The 17,619-nt window shown below is 50.5% G+C and overlaps 6 protein-coding genes across 6 annotated transcripts; 4 read left to right on the top strand and 2 right to left on the bottom strand.

Annotated features, from left to right (window-relative positions):
• The first annotated feature begins 2,816 nt into the window (after window positions 1-2,816).
• On the top strand, window positions 2,817-4,452 carry EURHEDRAFT_274290 (phosphatase PAP2 family protein). The gene is made up of 2 exons (XM_040778169.1): window positions 2,817-3,486; window positions 3,541-4,452. Exons 1-2 carry the CDS (start codon window positions 3,065-3,067, stop codon window positions 4,421-4,423), a joined length of 1,305 nt encoding a protein of 434 aa, XP_040641920.1. The 5' UTR covers window positions 2,817-3,064; the 3' UTR covers window positions 4,424-4,452.
• Window positions 4,453-5,692: 1,240 nt separating this feature from the next.
• EURHEDRAFT_449795 (phospholipid:diacylglycerol acyltransferase) lies at window positions 5,693-7,647 on the bottom strand (the record flags this gene model as incomplete). The annotated part of the gene is made up of 2 exons (XM_040783844.1): window positions 5,693-7,264; window positions 7,324-7,647. 2 exons carry the CDS (start codon window positions 7,645-7,647, stop codon window positions 5,693-5,695), a joined length of 1,896 nt encoding a protein of 631 aa, XP_040641919.1.
• A 207-nt stretch (window positions 7,648-7,854) lies between these two features.
• Window positions 7,855-8,828, top strand: EURHEDRAFT_409562 (peptide alpha-N-acetyltransferase MAK3). Its single transcript, XM_040781107.1, has 2 exons — window positions 7,855-8,300; window positions 8,353-8,828. The coding sequence occupies exons 1-2, from the start codon at window positions 7,950-7,952 to the stop codon at window positions 8,593-8,595; spliced, it is 594 nt and encodes a 197-aa protein (XP_040641918.1). The 5' UTR covers window positions 7,855-7,949; the 3' UTR covers window positions 8,596-8,828.
• Window positions 8,829-8,895: 67 nt separating this feature from the next.
• EURHEDRAFT_528911 (uncharacterized protein) lies at window positions 8,896-11,517 on the bottom strand (the record flags this gene model as incomplete). The annotated part of the gene is made up of 2 exons (XM_040787084.1): window positions 10,911-11,517; window positions 8,896-10,886 (listed from the first exon to the last, which is right to left on the bottom strand). Exons 1-2 carry the CDS (start codon window positions 11,392-11,394, stop codon window positions 8,896-8,898), a joined length of 2,475 nt encoding a protein of 824 aa, XP_040641917.1. The 5' UTR covers window positions 11,395-11,517.
• A 197-nt stretch (window positions 11,518-11,714) lies between these two features.
• Window positions 11,715-13,845, top strand: EURHEDRAFT_409561 (Golgi transport complex subunit COG5). Its single transcript, XM_040781106.1, has one exon. It carries the CDS (start codon window positions 11,947-11,949, stop codon window positions 13,348-13,350), a length of 1,404 nt encoding a protein of 467 aa, XP_040641916.1. The 5' UTR covers window positions 11,715-11,946; the 3' UTR covers window positions 13,351-13,845.
• Window positions 13,846-15,396: 1,551 nt separating this feature from the next.
• EURHEDRAFT_513254 (uncharacterized protein) lies at window positions 15,397-17,505 on the top strand (the record flags this gene model as incomplete). The annotated part of the gene is made up of 2 exons (XM_040786147.1): window positions 15,397-17,277; window positions 17,335-17,505. The coding sequence occupies 2 exons, from the start codon at window positions 15,397-15,399 to the stop codon at window positions 17,503-17,505; spliced, it is 2,052 nt and encodes a 683-aa protein (XP_040641915.1).
• Window positions 17,506-17,619: the final 114 nt, after the last annotated feature.

Raw genomic sequence — 17,619 nt, 5'->3', positions numbered from 1 at the left:
CAAGAATGAAACTCTCCATTGTAAAAGAGAATGTTGATCACCAACCTCGGTTCACTCAGGCGGCCAAAGGGCTCTTCGATACCTTTTCTGAAACAGGACTTATTAGGCTGATCAGACATCCAATGATACCTTGGATCTGGGCCCCATCCTCCCCCGCCGATTGAATGGAAAAGGCAAAATGCAATTGAAGGATATTTCCAATCATACTGTTGTGCAGTGAGAGCCAGTCATGGCAATTTTGCTACCAAATCGGAAGGGCGGAAGTGATCCAAATCAGAGCCTCTGGTTAGGTTTCTCTTCCAACGAATGCACAATGAGCTTCCCTCAATTACCTTTCGGTAGCAATTAACTGTGAAGCTAGAGCTATCGCCCATTAACCATCAAATAGCCTGCCGTGGAATCCTCCAAGTTTATACACTACCTTTTTCAGACTCCATGATGTCAACGATCCAGCATCGTTTGAAGTAGCCGCATTAGGCAAGTGTTCAAAAACCCATTCGGAATGCCGTACCAGGTACGGGGGCACATGTCGAATATTCCACGGCCATTCCACGGGCTTCTCGGCTGGAATGTAGCATGTCGTGGATGTCACAGCCGTGTCGTGCCGTCAACCGTCTGGAAAAAGGGAAGTTTTTAGTGGAGACATTTTCGGCATGGATGATATCATTGGCATCATCGAGTCAGGCGTTGGGAGGTGGATTTTTCTGGATGTTTGGAAGGGTTTGGAACGAGTAAGTTTTCGCCGAAGGTTTTTGGTATGCATATCCATACTGCTGTGCATTTGGTGTGCTGTACAGAATAGAAGTAGGTATGTACAAAACAACAGTATAGCCAAGACATTGGAATGACTTCATCTACCTGTAAGAGGTCAGTTATGCAGAAATCGAGTGATCGTGTAGCTCGATTGTATCCTGGTCAGGATAGAGTCGGTTGCATTTCCAATAATCAATCATATCTTAGCATCATCGATAACGATCATTATCAAGATGGCCGTATCCCCGCACCTAGTCCCTGGACAGGAAAACGCAAAATGATATATCATGATGTATATACCACGGAATGGTGCAACTTAACACCCAACTGTGGCGTGCGGTGATATCAAAGTATGCACGATCTCAGTTCCTGTGGAATAAGAATCTTCGGAGCAAGTATGCGGGAGGCGTATCGTATTACGATTCATGTACTCTGTAAGCTTCGTACGGAGTATCCTGTTGCCTTCACACACGAATACGAGAAAACGCCTTGTCCTCTTGGGTTGAAACTGCAGCATGCTGCATGTTAGGATTAATTGTCTTAGGTGGTTTGATAATTTGATATGAACAAACCTTACCTAAGTTTGTCTAAAGGCAATTTTATGCAGGATAGAACAGGGTAATGTGAAAAGGCACAAGATGTACTCGCCGGAGCTAAGAGAGCAACCTCCGATCCGAGAATCCTTTCTGCACGTTTGTTTCATCATATGACAGCGACATGCAGCATACAGCGCTACGGCTGCAGTTGTCATTAAACATCGTGCTTGTACTCATCTCATCTTGTTCCGTACAAGTACTTATACAAATGTATGTATAAACATAGTAGTGCTCTATACAGTGCTCGGATCGTACTCGTACAGCCGGCTTGCCGTGATCTGCTGTGTCAAAGCCCAGTTCTCGATACAACAGGCTTTGATGAGACGCCCATTTTTGAGGAGGGTCTCGTGTTATGATTACCACTAATGGCCACAATTACCGCTACGGAGTACGGCACCGTATGTGACGGTATTAAAATTTCATACATACTGACTAAACTACCAATCTAACTACAATCCGTACCAGGGCAAGATTACAAGTATAACTGCGCCTCATCTGGGCAGATATTTCAACGCGATATAGAATTAGATGATGGCTTAGCTCTTATGACCTAAAGTGCCTGGGGCACAATTACAACTACACCGTACTCATACTCATACGAGATACAATGGTGGTCGAGATCCCAACAGGAGACTTCAATATGTGCCGATCCTTTCACAGCGCTTAGAGCATCATTTCTTAAAGAGCCAGTTTTTATTGACAACTTCCTCGAGGCGCCCTAAAAGGACCACCACACCGCCCGCGCTAGTAGCTTGGCTCCAGAAGTCGGTGATTTCGGGACCATCGGATGCCGCTGACGGAGCGTGATTGAGTGGGGTCTGCGAAATTGATTCTGGAGATCCTCTGGTTGGGATTGGCTACCGGTGCGTCTCTGGCCAACCAAAATTGGGCTCGACAGGGGATCTGGTTTTTCACCGGCTGGTGTACGCTCCGGTCACATTTCAGGCGCTCGGCTTCCGTTTACTCCGAGGAATCCGCCTTGTATGCCTGAAGTGCTATTCAGGCATAATATTACTATATTAGGAATGGCGCATCTAGTATATTACTCCATTGAGATTAGACTATCCCGTATTGGGCCAGCGTATTTCTCCGGCGTGACGCCATGACACGGTACCGATACCATACGGTACCGTGACAATACCCGTCGCTGTCCGCCCAAGTCACGGCTCCGTTCCCTTTTTGAGCGTCTTTTTTCAGTTCCAGCAAAGTAGAAATCATCAGATCCCTTTCTTTCTCTCTTTTCTCTCTCCTCTTCTACTCTCACCTCTGCTCTACCCTACGATATCGTCAATCTCTCAAAAGTTCAACGGCTTCGTGGCAGTGACTCTTGGTCCAGCTTCTAACAAGCTGTCTCCGCCTTGCGTCAAAGGGACGGAACCCCCTTTTAGTTACAACGTGATCTCCTGCTACCTCCCGTTCTCTCCTCTCCTTCCGTCTCTGTCCTCTTGCATCTACTGCCGGAGTCCCGTGGACTTTACAACTGCAAAAACAACAATAGCGACATTATTTCCTTCGGATCGACTTTCAACTTTTGAGCGCTCCTTCCCCCTCTTTCCTCCCAAGGCCTCGCGTGTTCTGCCTTCCCGTTCTGCCTTGGGGGAAGCCTAGTTCGACAACTCGTTCTGCCTGCTTTTCCTCCGACGACAACCTTTTAAACCAACACAAAGAAACAAATTATTGATTTTCATAACATCAAACCAAATTGTCCCGCCGATATGAATTCCTCCCTTCCGTCGTGGAAGGATCGCACGCAGAACCACTTCGGCAAGCTTCAGATTCAAGTACCATGGCGCTCAATGAAGCTCCTCGTCCCCCATCGGATGCGACGCAAGCTCCGATCGAAGCTTCGAAGTCGGATAACGCCTACCTCGTCGTTGTCGTCGCTGCAGACATCGTTTTCGCCCGTCGATACGCTTAGATCGCTACAGAGTCATCGGTGGACGCTATACGACTTCCAATACTTGCTGTTGTTGATTGTGTGTATTTTCTCGCTGACTATCATCGAGTCTCCGGGGCCGTTGGGGAAGACGGCTATGTTCACGGGCTTGCTCGTCTCTCTTCTCCTTCCCATTACTCGTCAGTTCTTTTTGCCGTTTTTGCCTATTGCCGGATGGCTTTTATTCTTCTACGCTTGCCAGTAAGTTGCAAACCCGTTTTCTGCTTTGTCGCAAATAGTCGCTAACGGTCGCAGGTTCGTTCCAAGTGACTGGCGCCCTGCTATTTGGGTTAGAGTGCTGCCTGCGCTGGAGAACATTCTCTATGGCGCCAACATCAGCAACATTCTGTCCGCTCACCAGAATGTTGCGCTTGACGTTCTGGCTTGGATTCCGTATGGGCTCTGCCATTATGGTGCTCCTTTCGTCACCTCCCTGATCATGTTTTTCTTCGGCCCCCCCGGGTACGTCCCCGTCTTCGCCCGGACTTTCGGATACATCAGTATGACTGCCGTTGCCATCCAACTTCTCTTCCCGTGCTCGCCTCCGTGGTATGAGAATCTGTATGGGCTGGCCCCGGCCGACTACTCGATGCAGGGTAACCCGGCGGGTCTGGCCCGCATTGACAAGCTTCTGGGCATTGACCTGTACACTTCTGGTTTCAAGCAGTCTCCTGTGGTGTTCGGTGCCTTCCCGTCGCTGCATGCTGCGGACTCGACTCTGGCTGCTCTGTTCATGAGCCAGGTCTTCCCCCGCTTGAAGCCTCTGTTTGTCACCTACACGCTCTGGATGTGGTGGGCTACCATGTACCTCTCTCACCACTACGCAGTCGACTTGGTCGGTGGTGGTCTCTTGGCCACTATTGCGTTCTACTTCGCCAAGACTCGTTTCCTCCCACGCGTTCAGGTTGACAAGCTTTTCCGCTGGGATTACGACTATGTCGAGGTTGGTGATGCTGCTCCAGGCTACGGCTATGGCCTCTCGGCTATCGACAGCGATGAGTGGACCGTTGGTTCTTCATCCTCGTTTTCGTCTGGCTCTCTCAGCCCCGTGGATGATCACTACGCCTGGGAGAGTGATTCTCTGGTCTCCCCTGCTTCCGACCTTGAGGCTGGACGGCATCACATCGTGAGTCCATAGTCCCACAAATCTGCTCAAACGATTTGGAAGTTCGCCTCCCGCGTTTGACCAAATTTCTTAATCCGTGTGATTGCATTTTCTTCTACGAACGGCGTTTTTGCTCTGTATTAGACGACATACTGGGTCTTGCTCTTCGTTTTGCATCGAGCCGATTCCGACACATACATATTTTAATCGCTTCTTGTTACTTTCTCCGCCCGCTTTGAACGCCATTGTTTGCTGCGGGATTTGTTCCTCTTGGTTTTTCTTCGATTGTATATGCATTTGTGAAGGGCCCTGTCGCACTGTCGACTTCAAAGGGTCTTTCAAAGATCTTCCGTCCATAATGTTAATATCGGTGGCGTTGTGGATGCCCTTTCGATTTTGGCTGTCTGATTATTGCCAATTCCTGGGCTTTGTTTTTGATTCCGACCCTAGTCACTCTTTATCCGACTGGACACTCGATCGGGCCAGTCTCACAGTCTTTCTCCTTCATGTCCATCGTTCAACTATTCGGCGCCTTGGTTTGGGACATATGACGAAAAACCAAAAGTTTGGCGCTTTTGCTCGCACTTCATTCGCTGTGCGTGATGCTTGATTTTAACGACCATTTGCATGAGATATAGAGAAGAGGGGGAATAGGGAGCCCAACCTTGCAGACCTTGGGATCTCTTTGGATTTATCGTCGCCTCGTTTTTGATAACCTATGAACTTCGCTTGGATATCGTGCGAGGTTATAATGTCAACCTTGCGAACACAGCTTGGGATAACCAAGACCCGGTCTGTTTTTTTTTTTTTGGGTACCTTGGATGATGGTTCCAACGGCTCGAGGAATCGGGCCAGTGGGACGATGTTTTGACGGAGACATCGCCCACTTATTTATCCTTTTTTTTTTCCTCTCTTTTTTTGCTTGCTATCGGGAACGCTTTTCTTTTCACACCTTCCACGACCCACCATGCCTTCCGATAATACACTATCTTCCGCCCTATTTATCTATCTTGCGGCGCACCGTCGGGTTGTACGGTCGCCCCTCCTTCCGGGGGTTGGTTGTGTGACGCGACGAGGCACCTTATCCTTACCCGCATTTTTAATCCGATAGCTTTATGATTTATGAACCTGTACAATAACGCTTGCTTTCGTGTCTATACTTTATAATCCAGTTCTCATCATTCTATCATTTGCATAAAACATAAACCAACCAGTAAACTGAAAATGTGTGCCAACGAATAATACATTAATCTATGGATATCAAAACATGAGCAAGTCATACAGACTTATCTATATATAGGGTCACTCTTCGTATATCTGCACGCGATCCGCATACTCCTTTATCTTTGAAACATACGTCTCCTCAATCATATCTCCTTGTCCACCAGCAACCCTCAACACAAGCTCATTCAACGATGCTCTCCCCAAGATATCAACATGATCCCCCGTATTCGGCCCCCCACGTGGCGAGAACCGATCCGGCTCATGCGGCATCTCATACACCTTCACCTGCACGCCCGCCGGATTATACCGCTTAATCTTCCACCCCTTCGCGCACATGTATCCCGTACTGAGTAAGTTTACCGTGCCGTCACCCTCGCCCATGACGACACCGTGGTCGACGCCGTGTTCTGTGTTTGTCACTGTTGTGTCTATGCTGACGTTAAGATTGACGAGAGGGTCTGGTTCTTGTTGGTAGAAGTAGCTGCGTTCGGTTGGTTTGCCGACGCCATAGAAGCAATAGATTTTCATATCCGGTGCTAGCGGAAGACGGGCTTCAAGGGGGTTGAGCCACGTGCGGGGGTCGTTCTCGTTTGCTTCGACTTGTTTACGCGTGTGTGCGACGCCGTGAGAGTACGAGTTGCGGATGTGCTTGCTGTACCAGTCTTCGCTTTGGTCGAGGAGGTACTGTAAGCTTTCTGTTGTTGTTAGGTTCTTATGTGTGAAGGAGGATTCGGTGGCTGCGGTGAGGTTATCCTGACGGAAGTTTAGGAGGGTTCCGAAGGTCATTGCTTGGCCGGGTTGGTCGTCTGGTGCCCAGGTTGCGTTGCCCCAGACTGCTTCGCCGCCTTTGGGGAGCATGGAGGAGATGCCTGGCATGGCGCGGAAGATCTCGGCACGCTCTTCTTTGGAGAGGAATTTTTCGAGGCCGTAGACGGCGAAGGCGTTAAGTTGGGCTGTGTCGCGCATTTCGCCGGAGAGCACCGCTGTGAGGCCTTTGACGGCGCCGAGCATGCACCCGCTGATGTTGACCCAGTTAGCGATGTGGCGGTTGACCCAATCTTTGCCGCCTTTGCCGTGGGCATCGCTTTCGACCCATTTGAAGAAGTAGAGCACGACTTGCGAGCCCATGCTGTGTGAGGCGAGAGTGACTTTGTCGCCGCGGACCTCGACGGCGGTCTCGATGTAGGATTTTAATCGGCTGAAGTACTGATCGCGGATCTCGAGATTCGCGTACGACAAACGCCAATCATATGCCGCCGTAAACGCATTCGTCGGATCATACCCAATCGTCGCAAGATTCTCCAATATCTTATTCCAGATCCAATATCCCGTGATGAAGAAATCCGTCGCATCAAACCCCTGCGCCGCGCGCAGCTTGATTCCCGGCGGATCCAATCCGGTCTCTTTATCTAGCATGACGTGGTTCTTCCATTCTGCTTTGTCCAGGACCAGTGCGCGCATCATGCTCCAGCTGCCCCAGAGGCGGCGCCGGAAATATTGCCGGGAGCTGGCTTCGGTGCCCCAGCTTTCGAGGCCAGTGGAGATGACACCGGGGATCATGACGATGGGGTATTTTGCTATTATGCCTTGGGATTGGAGGTGCAGGCCGACGGAGAAGGGGTCGTAGCTGACGGCTTCGCGTTCATGTTGCTGTGGTCACTGTTAACAAACGTTCATGATTTTAGTGTGCTTGGTGAGAGAGGGAATACCGAAAACTCCCTCGCATCCTTAACAATTCCCTGTGGAATAACATCAATCAACGCATCAAGATTCAAATCCATCAACGAATCCAGACTAATAACCTCCTGTTGGTTCGCGAAGAACAGCGCAATGAAGATCCCGAACAACCCGCCCAGCGCGAATATCAAACCATTGCGTCGTTTACTCCGCGGTCGGAGGATAATCTGGCGTTCCTGGTTCCCATGATAGTGGTCTTGCGTCTGGGCCTTCTCTTCGTGGGTCGTTGGCACTGGGAAGGTGGAGGCTCGTTGGTGGTCGTCGCCGTCCTCCTTGGGCAGACGACGGCGGAGCATCGTCTAGATTTCGGTAGGTAGTGATAATTGGGTATGAATGGAATGCAGCAATGGGGTAGAAGATAGAATTAAAGGAAAGAACAGGTTAAAAAGAAATAAAGAAAGAAAGCGACAGTCGTAAACTTAAAAAATCCAACAACGCGGGCAACAGACAACGTGATCAGCGAAAATCCGGACGTCATTCTCTCTGTTCCTCGGTCTCACATTCAGCAATACTCACGAGCAACACATATAACACCCCGACAAGCAACCATAGCCCTCATGGTCCCACGATAGCCGCAAGAACAAAGAACACCGTCAACATGAGCAATGAACTTACCTACATCCGTTACAACGCGGCCCTCGAAAACACTTACGTCCCCGCCATGCGCTCCCTGATCTCCCAAGAACTCTCCGAGCCCTACTCCATCTACGTCTATCGCTACTTCCTCTACCAATGGGGCGAACTATGCTACCTCGCCATGGACAAATCGCGGCCCGAAAATGACCAGATGGTGGGTGTTGTGGTATCGAAGCTCGAGCCGCATCGCGGGGGGCCGCTGAGGGGGTATATTGCCATGTTGGCTGTGAGGGAGGAGTATCGGGGGAAGGGGATTGCAACGAGGCTGGTGAGAATGAGTATTGATGCGATGATTGAGAGGGATGCGGATGAGGTTTGTGCTCCGGTTGCGTTGTTGATTGGAGGTTGGGTGCTGATGATGGTAGATTGCGCTCGAGACGGAAATCACAAACACCGCGGCTATTAAATTGTACGAGAGACTTGGCTTCTTGCGGAGTAAGCAGTTGCATCGGTACTACCTGAATGGTAACTCGGCATATCGACTCGTGCTATATCTCAAAGAAGGCGTAGGGTCTGTCCGGACGACTGCGTTCGATCCGTACAGTGCTATACCGGGGGATCCTCTGGGACCGGTGCCGTTGCTTCAGGGGAATCGTGAGTTTGTTTGAGTTGGATATACCACTTATGTTTGGTCATCTTGGTTATGACGGCCTATGCAATGATAATGATATAGCAAGGTAATATAGATTTACATAACTTCCTTGACTGTCGCAGCAAGGATAGAAAGATTATAATATACAAAGATAGAATACAAACAGCTCAAACCATCACGCCAGGGTCAGATGAGCTGAGAAAGACTCGTCTATACTTTTATCCCACGAAACAAGAAACACGCTGACTGACGCCAATGGAAATTTAGCCAAAACAACAAACCGCCAAAATGAAAAGTCATGATGCTGAAAATCCAATCAGCTAGATCTAAGGTAACCCTTCCATTCCACAGGCACCTGGATAGCATGTTGTACCATCCATTCAGGGGGCCGTGGAACGCCCTTCCATTCAAGATCAAACAGCGCTGCTGCATCAAGCATGGTAGGCAATGGCTGCGTAGGCCGGTACCGACGACCAAGTTCGATATCACGACGGACCAGCGCCGTTGCCAACATCAGCTGTCGCTCGCGTTCTTTCCCTCCTTGGAACCCTGTCATCAGAGATTGGACCGGGTTCGAGTGAAATTTGACAGGAGTAAGTTTCATAATTTCGTCGGCGGAGGGGTATTCACTCAGATGCAGATCAACACCGACGCTAATCTTGCCGGCGTTAGAGCGCCAGAGAATATCAAGGACATTCACTTTTTTCTTCGAGACGTTGGTTGTCATGGAGCTGAGAACGGACATCTTCATCTTATCGGTGACTGCCCCGTTCATGCATGCGTATCTCCATATCACGCGGCAAATGTTGTAGCACCGGCCCTTGTAAGCGATCAGGAAGAGCTTCTCCCATATTTGCGCTTCCCTGTCCATTCGGAACCCCTGACGAGTGACATATCGAAAGACGTATAAAAGGGCTGCGTAGATATTCGCACGGCAGATCGGTAGGATCCGGAGCATAGTCGAGCTGTCGATGTTGATACCATGCTCATCGCAGATTTCGAGCAATCGATTCAAGGCGGGAAAGTTCTTGAGTTCGACAGTAGCATTGAACATCTTGTTGATCAACGATGGGGAGAACCAATTTGTTCCGTGCGTATTCTGGAATAGCTTAATATACGAATCCACGCTGTCCCCGCCCTCGAGATGTAAAACCAGTGTATCCTGGATAGCTGTTTGTAACGCTGTCCGCATGGGTCCAATCTGAGAAAGATGGCCTTTCCGCATCATGTACATGAATAGGCCCGCTTTCGCATTAGGGCTCACATGGCATTCGAGGAGCGCGACCCACGTGTTCGCGTCCGGTCGAATCTGTAGCCGAGCCATGGATATCAAAAGATGGCGAAATAGTCGGAAATCCTGTCGCCTTGCGCATGCTCTTAGGAGTATATTGAACGTATCCACTGTCGCGAGATGTTCGCACCGAAGAATAACCTCCCGGCAGGCTTTCATATACTCATGTTGACAGAAAAAGGACAACGTACTATTCAACGCAGCCGTTGAAAGAAGCCTCTGGTTTCCATCATTCAAAAATAGTTGTGAGAGGGTTCTGAGGATTCGTAAATTGTGTGGCGTTTGTCGACGCGTCTGATTCTCTTGTCTGCGATAAGGACCCGACGTTGTAGATGTCAGCAGATCCTCAACATGCTCTAAGAATCCCCTAACGGTTGTCGGTCTTTCAGAGTCCAAAACAGCCTCAATCGGCATGTGAGAGTTCTTGCCCTCATAAAAGTCCCAAACCCCGCGGATCAATGGAACCTGGGCATTATTCTGTCTCATGGCCTCTATCGATGGAAAAACCGGAACCACGGGTTTTCTGATATCGACCAAGGGATCACCAGTCTCTTGCAGACGATGCGCACGCACAATCCGATCGCTGACCAAATCTACAACCCGTGGAGACCCGGAGATGATAGCTTTGCGATAGCGTCCCACGCTTTGGCTTGGAGACAATATGTGAACCCTACAGCCATTATGAACCGGTACATACCAAATATTCTCCTTCATCGCCATGTCGTTGATGCCCGAAAGCAAGGCCACTGTTTCCTCCGGTATCAACATTGCCTTGTTCTTCGGGCCTTTCAATGTCAACGCGGGTATTTTCTCCTGGATACGCTCCAGCATCTTTTGGGTGCTATCCATCAATCCCCATTTCTGCGTTTTTCCAGTCTCCTCGCCTATTTCTTTCAAATATGACCGATATAAAAGCTTCCTCTGGTCTCTATTCGTCAACCTCTTCCGTCTCTCTCGAGCTGCCACCAACGGACGTGCGTGAGATTTGCCAGTAGCAAGCACTTTCTTTCCCTTTTCTTCCCATTGAAGCAACGGCGAACGATCGGACTCGATATCGGCGAATACATTAAATGACCTCCCGCTATTTGTCTTTGTAGTCGCCTGGTCGACTGGAACTCGGTCCCGCCTGCGTTCTATTGCCCTGTCCGTATCACCACGTATTGTTCCTGATGCTTGCACACCAGAGCCATCTTGCTTGTCCGATAGCCCCGTCGGATCTTTAGGCCGATAATTTCTCAGTGTGGCGCTAGATGACATCCATCGCAACGACGAACAACCCCACGATGACCCCCGCGGGGGACGGTTTTGCCTCGAAGGAAGAATATTCGACGAACCGCGCAGACATCTCGCAGACGCAGAAGCTGCCCGAGCAGCGGTAACACGGTTCACCGTCGTAATTGACCTCCGAGATGTGACCCAGCGCGGGTAAAGGAAGAGTAGAGGTTCATCGGGACCGACAGCGGCATTGTCTAAGACGGCTGATAGACCCCGTCTGCGTAGACAAGGTTGGCCGCGGGATAGCATGGGAGATGGGCCGCTCGTGGCGCCAAAGGCATGGATATCTGAGCGAGGGCCGAATTGGTGGTTTAAGGTGAGAAACAGAGAGGCGTTGGTTTCCTGGTCATTTTGTGGATATTCAGAGAATTGGGGTGGTTAGTTACATAAAAGGGAAGGCGGTAAAAACCGGGCCGATGGGCGGCGGTGGCAGATTGATAAAGTGACATTTTTAGGCCTAAGGTGTCAGCGGCTACCATTTTGGGGAAATGGAGACAGTGACTAATATTACACGTGATTTCCACATGGGTCTCGGGACACTTGGATGGTCCAACGTTCAACTACATCCAGGAACAACGTTTTCTTGTTATGATTATCATGACCATGAAATCTGCCAAGCTCATTTGAGGCTCACTTGAATTGCACTATCTCGCCTGAGCTGGATCTGTTTATAAGTGGACGGTAACTATCATTTCGTGTTATTGGTTGCTACTGCTTGTTTGCATTGATACCCATTTGCTTATTTATTCTTTTACTCTGGAGGCGGCTATTCTACGATTGGACTGGGGAAGCACAGTGAAAATGGCAGAAAGCGAACCGTCATACATAGACTATGAAGTCTTCCTAGACCCAGGCTTTTCACCAGCTTCCTTTGCCAACTCCCTGGTCGTAGCTACCAACAATGCCACGGATAGCCCACTGGATCTCTCAACCCCATTGTCACGGGTTCTCTTCGACCTCCAGGAGATCGACACACACATTCACACACTGACCAGCAAGTCCGCTTTGCCCCTCCTGTCACATACGCGCGACCAAACAGCGGCTGCTGGCAAGATCCTCCAGCAATCGGAAGAGCAGATCGCTGCAGTGACGCAGGGGTATGAGCGGCTGGAACGGGAGGTGCTGCGAAAGTGGGAGACGGCTGACGAGGCACGGTTAGCGGCAGAAAAATCATTGGCAACGGTGCGGCTAACAAGAACGGTTGGACGGTGCTTGAACCTGGGAAGACAACTGGAGAGCCAATTGGCGGAAATGAATGGACGTGGAAGCACTACTGCTACGACTACTAGTGGTGAGGCATCTGGGCGAGAGGACTTTCGCGCTCTGGAACGCGCGGCATACACGATTTTGAACATGCGACGGATGTTTTTGGCGACTGCAGAGGGGGAGGAGGGTCATGGGCTGGACCGGGTGAAGGTCGTGCGCACATTGCGGAGTGATCTGCTGAACCCGGCGGAGAGTTTGGTTAAATCCCGCGCACAGCAGGCCATCAATCGATTCTCCATGTCGTCTATCTCGATAGGATCGCAAGCGCCGTCAGGATATAAGCAGTCACGGGATACGCGAGCACGGTTGACGTCCGCAGTTACGACTCTGTATGTACTATCTCCCATGCCGAAGACTATGATTCCGGCGGCCGAGTATCGACCGGAATTGCTCCAATCGACGCTCCATGGCTACATGCATACGGCCATCGGGACCTCTTTGACAGCACTGTCCCGGGCATTTACCGTGCTCCCTACTTTGGAGCGCACGCTCTCAGATCTTTCTGCACGCTGCCAGGATATTGTAGCACTCGAATACATTCTTGGCAATACCAAACTACCATCTCATCCAATGCTGCTGTCGAGCTTGGAGAGGGAGACGATCGAGACGCAAGCGCCCAGGAAACCTACCAACCTTCTGCAACTGGTGCTAACCTCACTGGACACGCCATCACTGCCATCGTACTTTTGGCGGTCGCTGGCCTCGTCGCTGGCGGGGCGGGTGCAAGAAATACTGCAACGCGGGGGCGTCTCGGCGCGGACGCTGCGGTCGAACCGTGAGCGACTGCGGGGTGATATTAAGGATTGTGTGCTGCGGGGATCACTGCTTCCAACAGCATCAGGCATGGTAGATAAGGGACGAGGGGAGGAGGGGTTAACAGTTGGGAATTGGGAACGGGAGGCGGCGGTGATGATCAGTTCGGTGGCGGGAGCATTATAAATGTTACTCTGTATGTATCTTCTCTTATTATGTGTTACAGGGATTGCTTTGATAGTGTGTAATCTATACTAACGCACGGATCCAGGGGCATCCTAGGATCAGGTACTACAGCCTCATCACTATCTTGCTACGAGACGTGATACATGAATATACTCGAAACGGCTATTGCCGGGACTATTTACAGGTACAGAGTACTTGTAAGCTATGCTCTATGGCAGTCCACATAGAATAGGAGAAGGCAAAAACCCCCGCCACTTGCGGAAATGGTTGACGATTAGAGTCATCGAAGACGTCAGCATCCGGAGTTCTTTATGGTACCTGCGTGGAACTTCGGATATGACGGGTTTTTCTCTCTCTGGGGTAGGGCGTTCCGTGGTACTGCCTAGTCAGTTCCTGTGTCTAGTCACCAGATGAGTAGTGTCTGGATTCCCTCCATGTTAATAATGCTATGCTATGGTGAGATGTTAGCGGCGATACGACTCCGCATTAAGTCCGGTGCGTATTATTGTAGCTGTTCCTTGTATACAGCCCAGGTATTCCGTACCTTCAGAGTACCTTGAGATTATTAACTTCTTAAGTGTGTTTCCAGAGTCTATCTCAGCGTGGATTGAAACGATTCCGTTTGCAGCCAAGTCGCAACGGGACCGTCGGGCGTTTCAACCTGTTTCGCGGAGGTTTCGAAAGTCTAGGTCAGGCCGTTTGAATGGTGAAGTTATCATCGCCTTCTGTATACATCTCGTAGTAGTAATCAGTAGGAAGTATCAGTGTGTTAACGTCAGAGTCCGGTCGGGGCTCCGGCAAAGGAGTACGTAGACACAGGATGAGTACTCCGGAGTATAGTAAGTACATCTTCATCCCCCCTGGTGCCTTGATCTTCTTTTTATCTTCTCCTCATTCTGTTTCTCTTCCTAATTCTCCTCATTTCCTTTCTTCAACTTTATTCTTCTGTATAGTCCCTTGTGCTTTCTTAGTCGTCGGATGGTTTTTCCATCTTCAAGAGCCGCCCAGTGTGCTTGTTCTTTGCTGTCATCCCACGATCATCGTCCTTCGATCGGCTCTCAGTTGTGTGGTGACTTTATTATCTCTCTCCTCTTCTCTTTTTCTTTCTTTATTCTTCTCTTTTTTTTTTTTATCTCCCCTCCTCCCACCCCCCTTCTATCCTTTTGTCCCTCACCTCTATCTTAAGAGATGCTCGTCTCTACTTAGTCTCACTCCTTTCTCTCTATTCTTCTCTCCCTTCATACTCGTTCCCTGTCGGCCCTTGCATCGTCGGGCTCTCGGTTAGATCTCGTCATCGTCATCAGCCTCATCGTCTTTTATCATCAACAGATCTCACTAAAAATTCAACATTCCTTCTTCGTCTCTGCAAAGCATTTTTCTTTGCCTTCTTCCCCTCCCCCTCTTTCGGGGCGAATAAGATACAACTGAACTTATTTATCTGTAATCTCATTTTTTCCCCCCTGCCTCATCACCCAGAATACGAAAAGACATCCCACTACGCCATACGGAGTAATACACTAGGTACGTGCTGCTATCTATCAGTCCCTGGCCTTGACCCGCTCGCTTACTGTTATGTCACGGGCAGCTTCGCGATCGTCACTGTGATTTTTCTCCTCACTCGCAGACCAATTCCCTGAACGAACTAAACTAAACTCTCCTGAAACGGCCGGAGAACACTGGCCTCGTTGCGGCCCTTGCCCTCACCACGCCGATCGACCTCCCTCCTGCTCTCCCTCTTTCTCCATCACCTCATCCCTTCACTCCGCCTTTTCTCGCATCCTAAAAGAAAAACCTACAGCTTCAGAAAGGGTCTCTGCGCTGGTTCCGTTGGCAGGGTGACAACGAAACGGCGCCTTGCAGACAAGAAAGTAGCAGGAGAAACAACAGGAAAAAGAAAAAAAAAAAAGAAAAAGTTTCGTCCCCGAGTCTCATACCGACAGTCGCTCCCTCGCCATACATACACCCACATTTCCCTCTCCTTGAGAAATTTCCACTAAAAATCGCCTTTCCGTTTCTCTTTTGTCTCCCCTCTCCCCCCACACTATTATGTCCTCCTTTTTACCCGTCAACAATCAAATATCCTCACCGCAGGATCGTCCGATGGAGGATGCGAATACTCCGACGCCTCGCGCAAGTGCAGGCAGCGGCGCGGCCGTACAAACAAAACGAACCAGTTCCTGCGACGAGGACACCCCGCGAAACCTGAATCGCGATTACGATGACCCATCGCGGCCCACAACGTCTTCCCAACGTGCCACCCCCACAGCACCAGCGGAGGAGGGAACAATACATCATGAGTCAGATGGGGAGCACTCAGATCACGAGCCGGAGAATGGGAATGACGGCAATGCTCCGCCATCTAAGAAGAAAAAGGGTCAACGGTTTTATTGCACCGACTTTCCCCCTTGTAACCTGAGTTTCACCCGGAGTGAACACCTAGCTCGCCACATTCGCAAACATACCGGGGAGCGGCCATTTCAATGCCATTGTTCTAGGCGATTTTCTCGTCTTGATAACCTGCGCCAACATGCTCAGACGGTTCATGTCAACGAAGAAATTCCAGGTGACTCTCTCGCTGCCATGGGTACGCGATTTCAGCGACAGATCCGCACAGACCGGGTTCGTCCGCAGGGCCGTGCTCGAGCGGGCACCGGCCCAAGTTCAACACCTCATAGTCGTGGTCACAGTCGGAACTTGTCCACATCCAGTATCGGGTCCACTGCATCTACTTTCAGTCAGCCTCCGGAGATACGCCGGCGACCGACCTCGTTGATCATGCCTCATGACAATAGTGCTCGCACGCGACTAGCCTTGGATGGCATGGTCGAACCTCCTAGTACACCCCCAGCTCAGATCAGAGGAAGCATTCCTGGTCCATCGGTGGGAGGGTCGCCATACACCCCATCGCATATGTTTAGCGGTGCTCCGGAACATCTCGCGTCGCCCATGTCAACGGCATCCCAGGCCTCTGGCTTCTGGGATGGAAAGACTGCCGCCCGACGTCTCTCAGTTCCCGCAGGGATTAACCCATTCGTACAGCAGCAGCAGCAGCAGCAGCAGCAGCCCGTTCATGCGTACCCCCCGAGCTATGTCGGTACGCCTAGCCAAGCCCCTTATCCCGGTCCGGGAGGGGTTTATGCTAGCCCGGTTAGCTCTAATTATTCGCGTGATGAGGCAGAAGCGGATTTGCGTAGAAGAACTTGGCACCCGTCTACTTACCCTGCATACCAGCGGCCTGCAACAAGTGGCCTAAGCAGTTATCAAACTCCCGACGGGGCTCAACAGCAGCAGCAGCCTTCATTCAACAGTGCGAACGGAAAGGCGGAGCAGCATCCGCCTCGACTGCCTGGAATTGAGAGCTTTGACAAGGTTATTTCACAACAACGACCACTCACGCCTCCGGGTCGTCGACCGAGTCCCATGCAGATCGACAGCGGTAATCAGCAGCGACTCACGCCCAGTTATGGTTTCGGAGGAGGTTTTAACTATAATGCCCCGGCAGTACGCCCTCCGCCCCCAGTTTCGGGTCCAGGTCATCGACGAGGCCATGTCTCCTGGGATCTGTCATTGCACGCCAACTTGACTGGATTGAATATCCGGGACAAGCCATTCCAGCGCGATGCAGCCCAATGGGGCCAGCAGACTATTGCGGAGATTCAGAATGTCGCATCGCGACCATCTACATCCTACCAGCCGTCCGAACACCGAGGAAACCCTGGGCCGGGCCATGGCTGGCACAGTAGCACGGCCTCAGGATCTTCGCAGGCTACACGGACGTCTCCTGAAGACTCAAGCAGTAGCGAGGGAGTCCACACGCCCTCCACGGCATCCCTTGAATACCATCCTGCCATTGTACAGCACAATGGGTCTATCGAACCCCATGCTCCTCATCACCATAGCGCTCTAGCTTCCGAGACGTCTCAATCAGTACGCACCCGTTACCCGCCCATCATTCGATGACCCTGACAACTAATTGGACTGTAGGGTTGCACTCCATTTCCGTCTCAATCAAACGATGGCGATCATGTGAGTAATAAACACGAATCTCGATCCGATCTTTTCAATACGACCCGGGATTCTGGAATGGGCAGACTTGAAGCTTTGGTCGCTGTGGCCACAAGTGAAAACAAAGGCGCTGCCAAATTGTTCCTGTGAAACTTCTTTCGTTTCTGCTTTGCTTGTCAAAGCCGACATATATATACTCTACGACTGGATACGATCTTTTTTCTCTTATAACTCCGCTGAGTCGGTATTATTTCGTTAAGCGAC

The sequence above is a fragment of the Aspergillus ruber genome, assembly GCF_000600275.1.
Source record: "Aspergillus ruber CBS 135680 unplaced genomic scaffold scaffold00004, whole genome shotgun sequence".
Classification (NCBI taxonomy): Eukaryota; Fungi; Ascomycota; class Eurotiomycetes; order Eurotiales; family Aspergillaceae; genus Aspergillus; species Aspergillus ruber.
The sequence above is the reverse complement of the archived record's forward strand: the minus strand, read 5'-3'. Positions and strand labels throughout refer to the sequence as shown.

Coding starts and splice junctions, on each gene's coding strand:
- EURHEDRAFT_274290 (XM_040778169.1), top strand. CDS start 3,065: ATGAATTCCTCCCTTCCGTCGTGGAAGGATCGCACGCAGAACCACTTC. Junction 3,487..3,540: donor TTATTCTTCTACGCTTGCCA/GTAAGTTGCAAA, acceptor TAACGGTCGCAG/GTTCGTTCCAAGTGACTGGC.
- EURHEDRAFT_409562 (XM_040781107.1), top strand. CDS start 7,950: ATGAGCAATGAACTTACCTACATCCGTTACAACGCGGCCCTCGAAAAC. Junction 8,301..8,352: donor TTGAGAGGGATGCGGATGAG/GTTTGTGCTCCG, acceptor TGATGATGGTAG/ATTGCGCTCGAGACGGAAAT.
- EURHEDRAFT_409561 (XM_040781106.1), top strand. CDS start 11,947: ATGGCAGAAAGCGAACCGTCATACATAGACTATGAAGTCTTCCTAGAC.